Source organism: Monomorium pharaonis, unplaced genomic scaffold (genome assembly GCF_013373865.1).
Source record: "Monomorium pharaonis isolate MP-MQ-018 unplaced genomic scaffold, ASM1337386v2 scaffold_153, whole genome shotgun sequence".
Classification (NCBI taxonomy): Eukaryota; Metazoa; Arthropoda; class Insecta; order Hymenoptera; family Formicidae; genus Monomorium; species Monomorium pharaonis.
Genome location: NW_023415421.1, coordinates 1 through 17,829, shown reverse-complemented (window position 1 = coordinate 17,829; position 17,829 = coordinate 1). Strand labels below are relative to the sequence as shown.

At 28.9% G+C, this 17,829-nt stretch overlaps 3 protein-coding genes across 3 annotated transcripts; 1 reads left to right on the top strand and 2 right to left on the bottom strand.

The window, feature by feature from the left end:
* Positions 1-5,780: 5,780 nt before the first annotated feature.
* On the bottom strand, positions 5,781-9,524 carry LOC118648064 (peptidyl-prolyl cis-trans isomerase, rhodopsin-specific isozyme-like). Its single transcript, XM_036294275.1, is given in 6 exon segments — positions 5,781-5,935; positions 6,556-6,671; positions 6,673-6,696; positions 6,894-7,096; positions 7,177-7,381; positions 9,374-9,524. Coding segments are annotated over 6 exon segments (699 nt in total). The 5' UTR covers positions 9,428-9,524; the 3' UTR covers positions 5,781-5,838.
* A 1,523-nt stretch (positions 9,525-11,047) lies between these two features.
* Positions 11,048-14,857, top strand: LOC118648065 (carboxypeptidase B-like). Its single transcript, XM_036294276.1, has 5 exons — positions 11,048-11,312; positions 11,437-11,631; positions 13,431-13,564; positions 13,649-14,047; positions 14,225-14,857. The coding sequence occupies exons 1-5, from the start codon at positions 11,048-11,050 to the stop codon at positions 14,585-14,587; spliced, it is 1,356 nt and encodes a 451-aa protein (XP_036150169.1). The 3' UTR covers positions 14,588-14,857.
* Positions 14,858-15,609: 752 nt separating this feature from the next.
* Positions 15,610-17,062, bottom strand: LOC118648063 (trypsin-1-like; the record flags this gene model as incomplete). Its single annotated transcript, XM_036294274.1, has 3 exons — positions 15,610-15,860; positions 15,956-16,268; positions 16,740-17,062. Coding segments are annotated over 3 exons (804 nt in total), but the record flags the coding sequence as incomplete, so codon positions are not given.
* Between the last annotated feature and the right edge of the window lie 767 nt (positions 17,063-17,829).

The following is a 17,829-nucleotide window of genomic DNA, read 5'->3' as shown; positions in this document are numbered from 1 at the left end:
GTCATAGTATTGTTTAAAAAAATTCCATTTGTTATTTAGCGAGTGCGCGTGTAATGAAACGCGATTAGATAAGTAGTAGAGACGGAATGGTAGCTGAAAGTTCCCCAAATGACTTGCCATTAAGCAATTCTGAGAATGAGAGCGAGTATGTTTTTGGTCGTGAGAGGATTCAGCAAAAGAGGCGCGCCTACCTTAATTACGGGCCAATTATATAGGGACGACATTGCTGAGAGGTGCGCCGGTTACGCTTTTATCGCATGAAGATGTAAACGCGAATGGTGTATGCGACAGAAAGAGGGAGAACCTCACGTTGCGTGGACGGTATTATTTCACCATGGGTGAATCAATCAACTTCATTTATAATCCTGTGCAATCCAACAACATAGTCTTTATTGCACGCGTTTACAAAAAAAAAAAAGACAGTAAAGAGAAATAAAACTGACAAAATAGATACGGTGATTAAAAGTAGCATTAATTGCTTTTATTATTATAATGTATAATTTGATTTCTTAAGCAATTTACTTTCAAATGTATTTTTAAAAGTAAAATTAGTGAGTTAGCCTTCTAATTGTTTTCATATAAGGCAAACAAGTCACAGTTGATTTTTTTTAAATTACATAAATGTAGCATAATAGTTTTACTCTAAAACTTCTGATTTTTACTTATTACCTAGATTATATTTGTATGATTAATTTCTCAATTTCGTTAAATGCAACTTTGTTAAAGATTTTAAAAATGTGTTTGTACAAGAAGAATAAAGGAATGAATATAAACATTAATTTATTTTTTATAACTAATCACGTTTTAAATTAAAAAAAATTTCTGCAAATACTAGTCCTGCAATGGATATTATTTTCTCGAACAACAATTTAAATAATAATTATCTATCTCTATATAATAAAAAAAGAAATTTATATAAAGCTGTTTTTTTTTTAAAGAGAATATTACGATAGGTCCGTTTTTTAAATTTATATAATACTTCATTCATATATATTAAAAAAATAAATTATAAAAGATAAATTAACAACTTTTCCGAGCTACGTATTATTATTAATCAGACCATAAGTCAACTACACATTTTTTTTTCTAATAGATTTCTTTCTTACAGTCGCAGAACCTTTGCCAACTTTTTAAGGTAATACTTTCAAAATGGCAGTGACAAAAGTCTTACCCTAGTTTTTCTAAAAGTATAAGGTAATTTTTCTTATTAGTAGTTCTATGCTAAAAGTGCTCGAAGCGGAGCCAAAACTTTTATTTATTACCACATCAGTTACTGTATTTGCGACGTGTAATTAAAGCTAACATTTTCTGAAAAAATATTCTCTAACTGCTTTTGATTCTTATAGTCCTTCTATTATCGTTTAAAATTTTTATTTTACATATGAATAAGAAATTATCTTAATAATTAAATTGAGCATTCTTTTAAAATGATACCACCAAAGTATTATTAATTTACCATAGAATAAATTTAAGATTTCTTACAATTTTTTATGAAAAAAAAGTATAACAGCGGATATTGCCAGAGATAACATGTAAGGTGCGTCTAATGGCTTTACTTATTGGATTGCACATGGAAGATAAATTGGGTTTGAGCAATGTTCTCTCTGATAATGTGATAAATAATGTGATAATAACCATGATTGACAACACACATATATATATTCTGTATGATTTACGCGTGCAAATGTATCCATTTTCTTATCTAAATATTGTAGCTGCTGTTGATAACCTCTGTATATATTTCTCAATGCGCAAATTTTAAGAACACTTCGTCTTAAGGATGTTCGAGATCACGTGTAAACATAATGCTCATCGAATGTCTACACGTACTTCGCACATGTGTCATGTATATGTATATATTCTATTTTAATTAGCCATCTGACTTGACTATTTGCTTGAATCGTAAATACTCAAAATATGCTAAAGATTTATGAAAATGTATAGGTTTATTAAAATTTTATGAATGGCATGTTGTTTCTTTACTTAACTTGAACGAATTTTCTAAAGAATTTAGTCATGTGACCGATATTGTTATTAATATTTTTAATAAATAGTATATCATTAGTGCAAAATAAATTCCAGTCAGTCTAATAAGCAAAATTGCCGGCCCCTGAAGAAATAATCAAAATCTATTGTCATCATTACTGATTATTACCGCATCATGAATAATCGTCTCTGTCTGGTTATCGATCAAATTGTTATCTTAATAAAAATAAATTCAGTTCATTGCTGAATAAATGTTTATTTATTTAAATGTAATAATATAAAACATATCAGCTAATATTAATATATTAACTATTTACTGTTATTATTATTGTTATTCTTATTATTATTTATATCTAGATTTATTATTACTATTTATATCTAGAGTTATTATTAAAATCCTTTAACATGTATTTCTCATTATCTCTTCTGATATAGACAACAATGTTTTGATTGAACTTTGTAGTACGTAGTAATATGTGAAATGTGTAGGTTGCGTGTCGAGTTGATATGTTCCATGACCAGATGCGTATCGTACATCATAACAAAGGATTAATCAAGGGATTGCATATTTATAGAATATATTGCGTGTGAAATATTACACTGGATTCTAAATGTTTTTGATAATTGCAATAGATTATCTTAACATCTAAAACTGTTATGTAGTTATGAAATAAAAATTACAATTTTTCTTCTAGGTTAACTATTCTTACATAATTTTTTAAAGAAATTAAAAAAATATATATTAAAGATTTTAAAATAGATTGTCCAGAACACTACAGCTACTAATTAATTAATTAATTGTTATTGTTTGATTTCTGTAATATGCGCAGCTGTAGGCTAATCCTAATAGTAATTATTAATTATTAATTATTAATAGTAATTATTAATAGTAATTATTAGACAGTTTGTTGTGTATCATTTTGCAGTTATAAATTAGAGCTATAAAATCAGTGGAAAAATTAATCTATTACTTTTTAATAATTTAAATAAAACATAAAATTTATTAAATTTAATAATTGTTTACAATAGTAGATTATGATAACAACGATTTAAACTTTTCTATATTTTTTTGTTATATACTTAAGCAGATAATGATTGCACATGTGTATGTAGCGTTTTTGTGCTTGCGTGATAAAACCGGTAGACAATATCCATTGTAAACAAAATACAATGAAAAGGGAAAGAGAGAGAAATAAGAGAGAGAGAGAGAAGAGAGAGAGAGAGAAAGAGAGAGAGAGAGAGAGAGAGAGAGAGAGAGAGAGAGGAGAGAGAGAGAGAGAGAGAGAGAGAGAGAGCAAGAGTAACCAGATATTTAAAATTTGTTATGAATATATTTATAAATCTCTGAATCATTTATAATTATAACATATATATTTATATAAATGTAATAAATTTTACTTTATATAGTTAGTCTGTAACTTGAAAAACTGAATAATATAGAAAACTAAATAACTGTAATTAGATGTTTTTTAAATTTCATTTTCTTTATTTAATTAATTAAAAAATCTTTATTTAGTTAAATTTAACGACTACATTAATATTACGTATTTGAGGCTTTTAAACTTGCCTTTATCTATTTTGTGGTTTTCTTATTCAGAGACATTTTGTTCGTTTTTTAAGAATAAAAATAAAAATCTGCCGTTATTTTGAAAATCTTAATATTTAACATAAAAGTAAAATTGTGATAAAAATTTCGTAGAAATTTTGTTCATAAGGTTATTTTTATTTTATGGATGGATCTGAGTCAACACACACACACAGCATTGCCAAACTATTGTCCTTGGTTACGACATATATTTGTAGTGGCTCATGCTTCCGTTTAAAGTAATTATCAGCAATGCTGATACTACACACTAACGAATCTTATACCTGCTAGCATTTTGCTTTCTTCGTCATTAATTCTTTTACGTAATACTTTATAATATTTTTATTAGCAATCACAAACTGACTCACTAAATTATATTTATTGCGTACGGCATACGAAACAAAATTAAAGCCGCTATCTATTAATTTATTCATTAATTACTTCCACTCACAAATTTAATTTGCAAACCTGTCAGAGAAACCTTATCAATAGAGACCTATGACGACAAGAGATAATTCCAAGTTTAAAAGAAGTAAACCATTTTATTTAAAGTGACAAAAATCATGCAATCCGTCAAGTCATTCTTTTTCCTTATATATTTTTACTAACAAAAAAAATCTCTTCATACGGCTTCTAAAATTAAACACGCTCGCGGTGCCTTCCATGCACTCTTCCACCTGCATTAACGGATCTGCTTCGTGACATCAAAGATCAACAAATACTGGAGCAAAAAGTTTCAAACATTTCGCTGTTATTTTCGCATTCGCGTCGATGTAAATCGTCACAGGTAGAAAATGGAGCGTACCTTACGCGAGCACGTTTACACACTGTATCAGAGCATCCCCCTTCAAGAACTTTCTCCCAGCTGCCCTCGGACCGATCGAACTTCGAAGGGTGCAACATGCGCTCCCCGGCACGTTTTTCACCAATCCCGAAAGTAACACATCATCACCATTACTGATCACACATACACACACTGCGACACTCCACGATACATTTAACTACTACGTACTCTTCGTGATCTTATGAATGACAGCGCTCGTGTGTGTAACGTCCACGTGTCATCTATTACAAAATCGTTGGAGCATCGACCGACACTCAATTCTCTTTTACGTACGATTACAGCCGACTTCACCCGACCATCGTCGTCTGACGACCGACGCCGGTTTGCCACCGACTGGTTTGGCCGTTCAGGCTCCTAGCCAAGGCTGACAGGCTGACTCCCACATTCGTATCTACTCGTATACAGCACAGCCTAGGTGCATGCGCGATAACTTTGTGCGTCATCGACATTATCTTATACTAATCATTAATGGAATTCTTTTTTCCGCATTTCGATACAATTCATCATAATTTAATTAAAAAGAATATTTTGCTTCGCTGTCTTCTTCTTTTGTACGTATTTAATATATATTATCATATGATGACGATAAAGAAATCGTGATATGTATTTCAAAGTGGTATATATGTTTAGAGTTGTACTACCAAAATACGCGGACGGATATGAAACAATGTAATATTGCATATCACTGTTTTTTTTGTATTTTATTAATTTATTACAAATGAGATAGTTTTTGAACGACAATGTCACAATCTTTACAGAGATGGCGCCTGATGCTCCTTTCTTCTTGGGTTTCTAATACACAAAGGCATGTAGCACTTATAAGTATTCCCCTCTCCGATTTTAATAAGCTTTAGATACATTAAAATATAAAGAAAAAAAAAGAGATTTTAATAAGTGCGTTCTCACACGTTAAGAGTGTTTTATATTATAATAGGTAAATAATTTTTAAAATAAAAACTTTAAAATGTTTTAATAAAAATTAATATAAATTTTGTAAAATTATTATACAATACTTTTGAAGTTATTTAATTCATATACAAATTTTTTTTCTGTCTTTTATACCTTTGATAATATTTGCTTAAAAAAAAATAACTAAATTTTTTTTAAGAAGTGTTTTACTTTTAATGTGCGAGAACATGTTTATAAAAAATGTATCTCTTATTTTTATTTATACTTTATATAATAAAAACATAATTAAATGTAATATAATCAAAATTTATTAAAATTGCAGAGGGACACTTGATTGTGTTCCCTTGTAAGAAGCGAACCATGCTACGCATAATGCAAACTTATAAGAATAATGTATAAGTAATGTACATAATTATACATAGTTTCATATATAAAAATAAAAATAAAATCTTACAATTTAAAGTGAAAAGATATATTCGTTATTTAAATCAGTCTTTTATATCAAGATTGATGCTTAGACATCTAACTGTTTCATCATATAATGGAAAACCGCGAGTATCGAGAAACTAAATCCCAATGGTACGCAAGTCGCCTTAATCCACGCCCATACACTGCAAATATGCAATTTTTAATATTACATTAATGAATTGTAAACTCACCTGTGTCATTAAAAGATTATTTAGATTATACATTATCCTGTGTCATTAAAAGATTATTTAGATATACATTATCGCCAGATAAAGGCGAACGTGAAAAAGATGGATAATATACATCAAAGAATATATTTTCTATCTACCTTGTAAGCATATTGAAATTTTGCCCTTTGCTTATTTATGTTTACTTAGCAGTCTTTTTATTTGCTCAATTATTATAAATAAAGAATATAAATTCTAAATTATAATATAAATTGTTGCTGGGTGTAATAAAGTCTGTAAAGCTACTGAAGCGTACAAAAATATTTGTAGCCATCACTATATGCTACTTAACTAATTAATTATATTATAGTAACTATTGTTTCTCAATTTACAAGTTATACGAAGATAATTAACGTGCAGTCTGTAATTAATAAAGGGGAGTGTAATAATATAATTAAGCTACGAAAGAATTGGAGAGAGAGAGAGGAGAGAGAGAGAGAGAGGAGAGGAGAGAGAGAGGAGAGAGAGAGAGAGAGGGGGGGGGAGAGGGGGGAGGAACAATTAATAATATTAAAGTCACATCAATGTTAGATTACTCGTAGGGATTATCTGATATAGTAAATGGTTCCGTTGGAAGAATTCCGCTATCGTAGATTATTACAGGCACGAGCGGAATGTCATCGCTGTCTGTTTTGGTCTGCTCGATCTTGAAAAACTATAGCTTCACCGTCAATCACCTACAAAAAAATTATTTAAGATTAATAAAAAGATATGTCTGAAATATATTAATTCAAAATATATTAATATAATTAAATAATAATAGCATAATTATCAATTAAAAATATAACAATAAATAATCTAACAGATTACTTGTTGTACGTAAAACACATGTAAATAATAATATGTATTATAAATTTTAAATATTTTTTATTACTTTTCCAAATGCCGTATGATGATCGTCTAACCAAGGAGTTGCTATAGTGGTAATGAAAAACTGACAACCATTGGTGTTCTTTCCAGCATTTGCCATGCTGACAAACAATGGTCCGCTGTGCTTGACCTCAAAAGTTTCGTCATCAAAATATTTGCCATAAATACTAATAGAACCAGTGCCATCGCCGTTTTCAACGTCGCCACCTGTAATAATATAGATGTATGCGCAATAATAAATAAATAAATAAATAAGTAATTTCTAATCAGAAAAGAAGAAGCGTTACCTTGAATCATGAACTTCTTTATCACGCGATGGAATTTAGTTCCTGCATACTTTTTTCCTGCTACACCTGTTGTAGCAAAAGTGATGAAGTTCTTTACTGTTTTTGGTGCAATATCACCAAATAAGCCAATAATAATTCTACCGGCTGGATTGTTATCAATCATGATATCAAAGTAGACTTGATCGGTGACTCTGTATGTTTCTGCCTGAAATGAAATTGTTTTTAACTTCATTAAAATGATATCATTCATTGAATGATACCAATTACAAATCATATAAATAGATATTTTGTATAATTATAAAAACTTGACATAAATTTTTAAAAATGTTACAATATAATTTTCTTACAGAGAAAAGTGAATACTGGAATTAAATTATAACACACAAGTAATAAGAATTAAAAAAGAATTTTTTCTATTAAGCATGGCATAAATAAATAATAAATGAAATAAAAATAAATTAAAAAACTAATTATCAAAATTAAAAAATTTTAAATTGTTATATTCATATATGCACTGATATTTTGGAATTAATATTCATTTATAATATTTATAAATAATTATTTAAATACTTAAAAATTTAAATAATATTTATGTATATTATTAACGTATAGAAACATAGTAATAAATAACATAGAATTTATAGAACATATAGTGAAGAAGATAAATAATTAAAATAGGTTTTATCTATTATATTAATTCAAATAGTTGAACAATCAACTTTATTAGTACATTGTAAGAAAATATTATAAATAAAAGAAAATATATAGATATATGGATATAAGTAATATAGATTTGGAAACACTTTATAATGTACATATTTAATTATAAAATTGTGATAAAATGTTGACAAAATATTTAAACAATTGTGAAACATGTGACAAACACGTAAACTGATGACGTTAGTTTAAGAAACATAATAAGTGCATCATATATTTCTATGTATTAAAAATGTCAGAAAGTTAATATTGCAAAACAAGTAAGTTTTCTTCTATTTAATGTATGGTTTATGTAGAAATTAAAAATATCTTATTTTGTTATTTTGTCAGTTATAATAATAAGTTTATTTGAGAATTTCATGATGTGTGTTAATATGAATTAAATGCACTGATATTTTAGAATTAATACAAGGTTGCTTACATAGCGAAACTGATTACCTTCAAATAATAAACACAGCTAGAATAAAGAAATTCATTGCCTATCTATTCTTTCATATATTATTCATATATTAACAGTGATTTTTAAATTATTGCCTATGTGTCTAATATCTTTGTTATAACATTTAATAAAAAATCTTTCCGAATTTATTTAATAATATTTTTTATTTTTACTATAAAGCTACTGTCAAGTTTTAATTAACATTACCTTGTATAACATTAAGTTTATTTTTTTAATTATATTTTATTTTATGTATAAAAATTGAATTCGATTGCAACATAATGATTGCAACATTAGATGCTGCTATACTCTAACTCTAAAATATTTATAAAAGTTTAAATATAGTACAAATTCTATATTTATGCTTTGAATATTGTAAGTGCTTGAAGTTAAAAGAAGTGGTACAGAATGAAATCATGAATTTAACATGCATGTTAGATCTATAGTGAGATTGCATTTAAAGTGACACATACACATTTATTGCAGTTATTCGCGTGCAATGCACATGTGAACATACGTCTATTGAAACGACCAAAGAAACCTTACGATGAATAAAAGTGTATAAGGTTAGTCTGGCCTTTATTATCACTTTATCTATTTATTTCTATCGTACATAAAGCATACATAAAGCGTATATTTCAAGCTTTAAATTAAACAGACAGTTTATCTTAAAATATCCAAGATTTATATATGTCAATACGATATATAGAATCTTTAATGTTAGCCTTGCAAAATAATTTTTTTCTCTTGATTAAGCTTCACGAAAAAATATTTACATAACTTAATATAATATAATTTTTTATATATTTTTAAAATAAATTATACTTTTTTTATTTATGCATATAATGTTAAGTATTAATATTGAAATGTTTGTGAATGTTTAGTTATAATTTGATATAAAATGTATGCAAGTGAACAAACGAAAAGCAGGTTTTCTAATCAATAATTAATTTCTAGAATTACAGATTAACGATATGTAAAAGTGTAATTACATTTGAGGAAAATATAATAGAATTATTTTAAGCATACAGTAAACGGTACCTCAATGACTGAAGAAATAACCATGAGAACGGTGATTGTCAATAGGCACTTCATACTTTTATGATTTCGTTTCGAATGTTGTCCTAAGATACAGATGTTGCAGAATAATTTTTTTAAATCGATTATTTAACCCGTAATCACGATTACGATGCAGCGATCTGAAGACGATGCAAGAAGAACGTGCAGAAGCCGCGCGTCTGCCCGCGATTTGCGCTGTCGTCAACAGTTGCGTCGGTGCTCTAAATTGAATAAAGTAGCCGTGCGTCAGTGTGCCAGTTACAGTAACGAATTCTTACAATGAATATAAACAATTAAAATCTACCAAATAAGTGTGTTATTTCAAAATACATAAAAAATAAGATATCAGATGAAAAAATGGAGAGCTACCACGGTTCTTAATATATGAGAGTTATTAACATATTTAATTTAAAATATACATAAATGTCACAAATGTTGTGATCCTTGTTCGGATTTTGTTCCAAAATTTTGAAATTAATGTCTCTATTAAAATAAAATTTTACTTGAATTCTTCTCTACAATATCAAAAAAATTGATGTCTAAGAATAGTATAATAAAAACCCTTTCAATATGAATAACAAAATAGTTTAATTATTAAGGAAGAAAGTCCAAGTTGTAAAATGTGACAAGATACAAGTTAAAAAAAGTCTGTCTTGTATTGTTCTTTTTCTATAATTAGAAAGTAATTTTATACATAGATAATTATACAAAATTCTATATATAATTTATATATTCTAGAAGCGTCCCTTCTAGAATTCTCTTAACAGAACATATCCATTCGAAGGAGATTTACTACAATCTTAACGGATGCCGGAATTTGGCAATTCTCGAACCAGGATCGTCGACAGGCGATCTGGGCCCTGACAAAACATTTTTGTTTTCATTTTTTCTCCGGTTTTACGCTATGAATAAATGATAATTAACATGATGCAAATTTAATAAAATCCATAAAAAACTACTTATTTGTAATATAAATATTTGTATTTTGTGTTATATATTACAACACATTAATATTATATAGAAACCAAAAAAGCATGATAAAGATAAATGCTTTATTTAAAAAAACTTGGTGCTGCTATAGGAAATAATGAAAACGGTTAATTGTAATATTAATAAATAATCAATTGTTTATAATTGTTAATTTTTTATAATTATTATTACTAATATTATACTACTCTCTAAAGAGTAATCAGTATATTACCACTAATTTACAGTGGCATATTGATAGCTGTAATAATTAATAAATATTTACTGTTTTTAGTAATTTTTATTTCAGAATTAGTGTATAACCAGTAAAAGATTAGTGAATTTAATTGACAAGTATACCATTGAAAATCAGTGTATTTTCACTAATTGTAATTTATAGCGCCAAGTTCTTTTTAAATAAAACATTTATCTTTATTATGCTTTTGATTGTATCAATCAAAAGCATAATAAAGAGAAATGTTTATTTAAAAAAGAAAAGATTTTATAACAGAATTAGATTTATTGGGCCTTTTTTGAATCAACGGAGCTTCCGTAATATGTACTCTATTTCTCCACGTTTGACCTGCTTCGGTTCCTCGATCGAGTGGTTCTCCCGTTACTCCCAATCACCGATCGCGCCGCGTATTATAAAAGCTGGTACATTCTGTTCTTAAGAACAGTTCGGTGAAAATGGTAACGCACAGCTACGAGCAGGAGCACAAGAAATGGGTGACATTGACGACGATAGCAATCGTCGTCTTCGTCGTTGATGCGTCTGTTCTGACACATTTTGACGAATTAGAAGAATTAGCAGCTTATGGTAGTGATAATATTGAACAAGCATATACAAGAAGTTATGTGAAGAAAATTAATTACGAAGGAGATCAAGTATGGAGGATCTATAAGCATAACGATTCTGTAAACGATTTGGTGGAGCAATACAATGAACATGGCTGTACGTAATAAATAAAATTATAAAAACATTTATATTAAAACATTTTACTTCAGATCTAAAATACGTGTGTGCTATTAAGGATTGCAGAAGAGTAATAATTAAACAGAGTCTTTTTGTTATATAGCATATTCAATATGGTCGAATCAACCGTCAAACACCGATATTTTTATACGAAATCATATGCTTGGTAACGTCAAATCGATACTCACACATAACAACATAAATTATGACGTTCTAATTGACAATGTGGAAAAAGCGATCAAAGAAGAGAATCCTCCTCTTTCTATAGAAATGCAAGCTGAACTTGAAGGACGCAAAGGTTTGAGACTTTTATTACAAACATATTAACTAAACTTTATAATTTTTTAATTAATGTATTATGAAATCATTCAGCGATAATCGCAAAGTAGGTAATGCTTTCTTTAAAGTTAAGTAGTAATAATATTACAATTTGCGTAAAGTAACATTTACTGATATACTTATGCATTGCTAAATGTTTTCAATAATTTTCATTAAGAACTTATACATTTCAAATTAATTCATCGTTGCTTATCGTTTAGGCTTCAGCATTGCTTTGTCATTTTTTTTTCACTTTTTGACAATACTATTAATAATAAAAAAGAAACCACTACCTTTAATTAAATTTATTTCATAGACATTTATGAACGTCATGAAAGAAGCATTGTTTGGTCGTTACTTTAGTCAGTCACGTAACGGAAAAGAAGCTAATAAAAGTGAATCGATAATTCTTATTTGGAAGTACATTCGAAAGTGATTCATCAAAAGTTAGGATTTATTAATTTCGGATTAAGTTAATTAATTAAATTAATCTTTACTTATTTATACTTTATTAAAAATTTCATATTAAATAATTAGAATAAATTCTTGAAGAATTAATATTGCTAACAACATTTTATTGTTCTTGATTATTAAATATTTATGATTGTTTCTCGTAATTCTCATAACTCTCAACAAGATAGTATAATATTTATGATAATTAGAATATCATGTAGAGAATACAGGAAACATTATAGGTCAAACTTTGTATACGTATATAAAGACTCGATACATCTCAACGTTCGGTGTAAACATACCCGATGAAATTGTCTATTATAAAACGTTTAAAATTTAGACATGTTAGTCTAATATTCATCAAAAATTAATACATTTTATTGTTAATGATTGTCACAAAACGGAAAATTGTGCCGTTTGATAGAATGTATATGTGTGCATATGTGTGGATGTGTGTGTGTGTGTGTGTGTGTGTGTGTCAGCAGTTGTAAAAATCATAAATTTAAACATGTACCTTCTAAAAAGGAAAGTTAAGACTTTAATTAATTACTTCAAATTATCATTCAATTCTGTTCATTTTCAAAGGGAAAAGTTGGAAACGAATCGAGGTTATTGGCCTCGAGTGAATCCCACTTGGTAACCCGGTTCCGCTTCAATGCTGATTAACATTAACAGTTATATTCCCTTGTAAGGCGTGTATAAAATACACATATAGTCTTCACACGTACATTCTGCCGCGTTTCAACGGCGTTTTCTGCGATCGTTTGCATAGTCGGTCAATTTGATCTGGATCTGCCGTTATTTCGGGCGGACTTGACAAGATTTGGTGTTTTCTATTTGAGCGGAAAATTACTACAGAACAATACATCTTTACAAAACGTATTTCTAAAAAGTCGAAAAGTCGTTGAAACGCAAGTTAAATTTGTTGGAATAAATATAAGCATTTGGGAATTATTATAATGGGCGCATCGCTTCCGTCACCGAGTTTTAGTAATTTTTTAGCTCGTTACGCTTGGTGGCAGGGAGTCAGACGTAGATACCCACGTCCTCGTCCTCTTCGTTATCCTGTTAGTGTACATGGTGGGGGTGGTTCTTGGCATTTTAGGGGTGAGCTTCCTCAAATGCGCACAATCCGCTTCGTCGATTCAGAATAATTTATCAAATTAATATCAGGCATATCAAAATGTTTTCTTTTGCAAGATAATAAAAAAGAAATGATGCACGTTTTGTGTTATGTCAAGCTGAATTTACGAAGCGGTTGTTATACAAGCGCACGAGGATACGGAACGTGCAATCTGTAAATAATCTTGAAAGTATATTCGTCAGGTCATCGAATGGAATGGAGCAGTTATCATCGCCTGGATGACATTCTCGGCTACTTGAATTATCTCGCGGACACTTATCCCGATGTGTGCTCCGTTCAGACTATCGGTCAATCCGTCGAAGGTCGACCCCTCAAGGTATTATCTACATCTAATCTATTTCATTTCGATACTGATAAAAAAAACAATTCGAGTGCTTAAGATCTTCCTATAAATGTCAAGGTGATAAGAATTAGCAACGGTAAAACAAATGCACCGGCGATATGGATCGACGGCGGCATTCACGCCAGGGAATGGATTTCACCGGCTGCTGTGACTTACATCATTGATTATTTGGTTGAAAATAGCGATCAATTAGAAGTGGACTATTACATCTTGCCTGTTGTCAATCCAGATGGATATGAGCATACGTTCGTTTCCGATCGTTTGTGGAGGAAGAACAAAAGGAAGGGCCTCAATTGTATGGGCGTTGATTTGAACAGAAACTTTGGTTATCGCTGGGGTGGAAAGGGAACAAGTAGGAATATGTGTTCCGACATTTACGCAGGCAATAAACCATTCTCCGAGCCGGAAACTGATGCTATCCGAAATTTCTTTGATGCCAGTTTAGCAAATTTCAAGGTTGGTCACAAGATTTTGCAGAAAAATTTGCTTAACTTTTTATTTACTTTGTTATTGTTAATAATCATAGTATATTATATGTATTATTTTATAGATAACTTAATCTTACATTTTAGATTAAATTTTGAAATTTAATATAATTTTAATATTACACACTCCGTTATTTTTCTCTTATAGGCATTTTTGACTTTTCATTCATATGGGCAGTATATCCTTTATCCATGGGGATATGATCAACGTTTGCCGCCTGATTACATCGATATTGACACAGTAGGGCGTAATGCAGCTAAAGCCATGAAGAGTGCAACAAATGATAATACTGTGTACACCGTCGGGAATAGCGCTATAACATTGTATCCTGCTGCTGGAGGTTCTGAAGATTGGGCCAAAGCATTAACCAAAATTAAGTATTCATACACTATTGAACTACGAGATGCTGGTAAATATGGTTTTGTACTTCCATCTCGTTATATTATTCCGACTGCCAAGGAAGCGCTTGCTGCAGTGCAAATAGTTACGGATGCTATCAAAACTTCGTAAATGAATTGTCTGTTATGTACATAAAATTAATTGAAGAATTTTGACTAGAGTAATAAGCTAGCCAGCTAACTCATTATTGTATAATAATTTAAAGAAATCGATAACTTTTAACATTTATACATGTTATTTTAAATTAATGTTTTTTGCGACACTTTATTTCCATATAATTGCAACATTTCAATTAACAGTATAAAATATCAAAACAACTTATTGCACAGTGCAATAGTTTTGCATCTATTGCACTGGTATTTATCTGTTATAAACAAAAAATATATTACTTCATTTACTTCACGTCATAAACATTAAATATTGAATGTACTATACACATGTAATGTATCGTATAAGTTTGATAATGGTCAACTTCTGTACTGTTAAACTTGACTGTGTAAAAATTATATTTTACATTATTGTTAATATTAAATTTCAAAATGATTTTTATTATATATATTTATATTTGATCATTTATATATAGTATATAGTTATATATATATATATATAATATATATATATATAATACATACATACATATAATATATAAATTGTATTTTAACAATATTATTTACTGTGAGACAAGTATATATATTTAAGGTGATAACTTTATGACTGTTAACTGTTAAATGAAATAAAGAGCATAAATATAACAATATTTTCTGTTATAAATATATTTTTTATTCAATTAAATTATGTCTTTGTTTTTAGTAATAAATAAAATTAAAATAAAAACGTTATTGTTCATGTTGCATATTAATTTTATCATTGATGCATTGATATATAAATATTATTGCATTGTTAATAATAACCATAATTAAATAATTGTTGGTCAAACCAATCATTAAATTTCGATACTTTGGTATACGAATGCCACACCTGAAATATTGCATGAAATATACCCCATTGTAATCATCAAATGTAATACAATATGAATATAGCAATACTATTTTCTATGAATGCTTTCTTCCAATCAAATTACTTATTTTTGATGTCACGTACGTTTAAAACAAGGAAACATGATTGTGTACTTAAATTGCATATTTATTTATTTATTTATTAAATATTATAATAACTTGTCATTAGTTTACAATAATACATTATCAATATCGTCGTATTAATAATTACCGGTTCTCTGATTAATCCAATCGATGAACACGGATACTCTGGTATATACGGATGGCGCACCCTTAGTGCCGCATGGAATAACAACCCAAGATGCTATTCCAGTGAGCACCGGTTCTTGTCCTGAAGGCACAGAGATTAGAGGACCACCGGAATCACCCTAAAAGAAAAAATTAAGGAATTAATACATTAAATTGCCGTATTAAGATAATAATAAAACTACAGTCAGTTACTAAACTACAGTTTAGAACTTACATTGCATGCGGAGATTCCACCTGTCATTGGACCAGAGCAGACATTGGTTTCGTGAACGGGAGAAGATCCAACCAAGTTCATGACGGCTTTGTGGCAAGTAGCACGGTCCACGTAAACAATTTTAACATGCTGAAGTTTATCAGGATACTCTGGGTTCCGAGTAGGCGAAATGGAGCCCCATCCAGCAATCTGTCCCTTTTCATTTGAGCTTGGGTCACTTCCTTGTTCTGCCAATTTGATGGGCTTTACTCTAGCATTAAACTTCAATGGAGACGCAAGTTCAAGCAAACCAATATCGTATGGGCCAACGCCACTGAAAAATAAATATAGAATATTGTAATATAAATATAGAAATATATATTATTAATCACAAATTTTTATAAAAATAATTATGCTTAAATTAACATTAAATTAAAAGAATATTACAGGAATAATAATACTTTACAGATTTAATAGAAATATTAATGCGCAATGTATCAAATCTCGAAATATTACACACCACCGCTTATCTGAGATAGTTTTCCTAATTGTAAGTGTCAAATAATTATCACAATATCAATATTAATACTACGTCATTACTACGTCGACAGTTTTGATTATTGTATTTATTATAGAAGTAAAATTGCTGATTATTGTTACAACAGGTACTAAGTTTTATATAAACAGTATGTAATTATAAGTCTATTATGCATACAACATTAATGAAATATAAAACGGATATTAATTTAAACACGTATATTAATTTAAATTTGTTTAGAATTAATGTTTTCAATATTTTACATACCCTCTATAATTTTCATGTACGATACCTCGCACCACTTGGACCGCTTGTTCGGTGGCCTCCCTAACGTTAACATTATGCTTGCCAGCTTTAACGGTAATAAGGTCAGCAGAAGGAACTGCTTGAATACAATGTCCTGCTGTTACAACCCATCGCTCGTTCAAGATGGATCCGGCGCAGAAATGACCGTTATATACTTGAAGGGAAACTATGTACGGGTAACTTCCTTCCGGAGCTTCTTCACCTCCGACCACTTGAGGTGAATATGAACGAATAAAGGCGGCAAGATCCGCGGTATCCGGAGACCAACTCGAGGCCTCTCTATAAAATTTTAGTTATTAATGTTTAAAAAAAATATATTTATGACAGAAAGAGATAAATTTTACATATTAAAATTAATTCTTTAAAATAAAATTAAAAGAATTTATAATAATTTAAAAACTGAACGTGGTTATTCTTTTTTAAAGATAAAACTTTTAATAGAAACTTTTAATAGAAATTAAAAAAAAAAACATATCTTTTACTATAATTCTGACAGTTTTTTATTCAGATATATATTTTTTATGACATTTGACATTATTGTTTAGAATTCAGTTTTTGGATTTATTCGAAAGATTTTTGTATACAGATTGCTGCAAACAATTAAAACGTAGTGTAATGGCTAAGTGGCAATTGTTAGATATAGTTAGATTATTGTGTTATAAACTATATAATTGATTTCAGAGCTTATGTTATTTGGTCAAGGTATCTTTTTTGTGCTTATTTAATCAGTGGCATTCATGAAGTGTAATGTCATGAAATCTATGTAAGGGGGGGGAATAAAAGATATATAAAAAATCGTTTTTTTATTATGCTCATTTATTAACTTTTTCTTCCACATATCTACGAGTAGGCATTATGAAATTATAGGTCCTGCACCAAGTTTACATCTAAAGTTGAAATTATAAATACAGAAAATATTAAATAACATCAAATAACTATGTGCGTTATACAATGTTTCAAAATTAAATACTAAATAAATCAATGCTATATTTTTAGAAATTGAATAAAACAAGCTCTCCCATTATAAAACTTTTTTAAATTTTTTTATTTT

What these genes read in the sequence shown, in the direction of transcription:
- LOC118648065 (XM_036294276.1), top strand. Translation starts at nt 11,048, where the DNA reads ATGGTAACGCACAGCTACGAGCAGGAGCACAAGAAATGGGTGACATTG. An exon ending in TGAACTTGAAGGACGCAAAG is followed by an intron (nt 11,632 to 13,430) that starts GTTTGAGACTTT and finishes TATATTCGTCAG; the next exon opens with GTCATCGAATGGAATGGAGC. An exon ending in CCAGTTTAGCAAATTTCAAG is followed by an intron (nt 14,048 to 14,224) that starts GTTGGTCACAAG and finishes TTTCTCTTATAG; the next exon opens with GCATTTTTGACTTTTCATTC.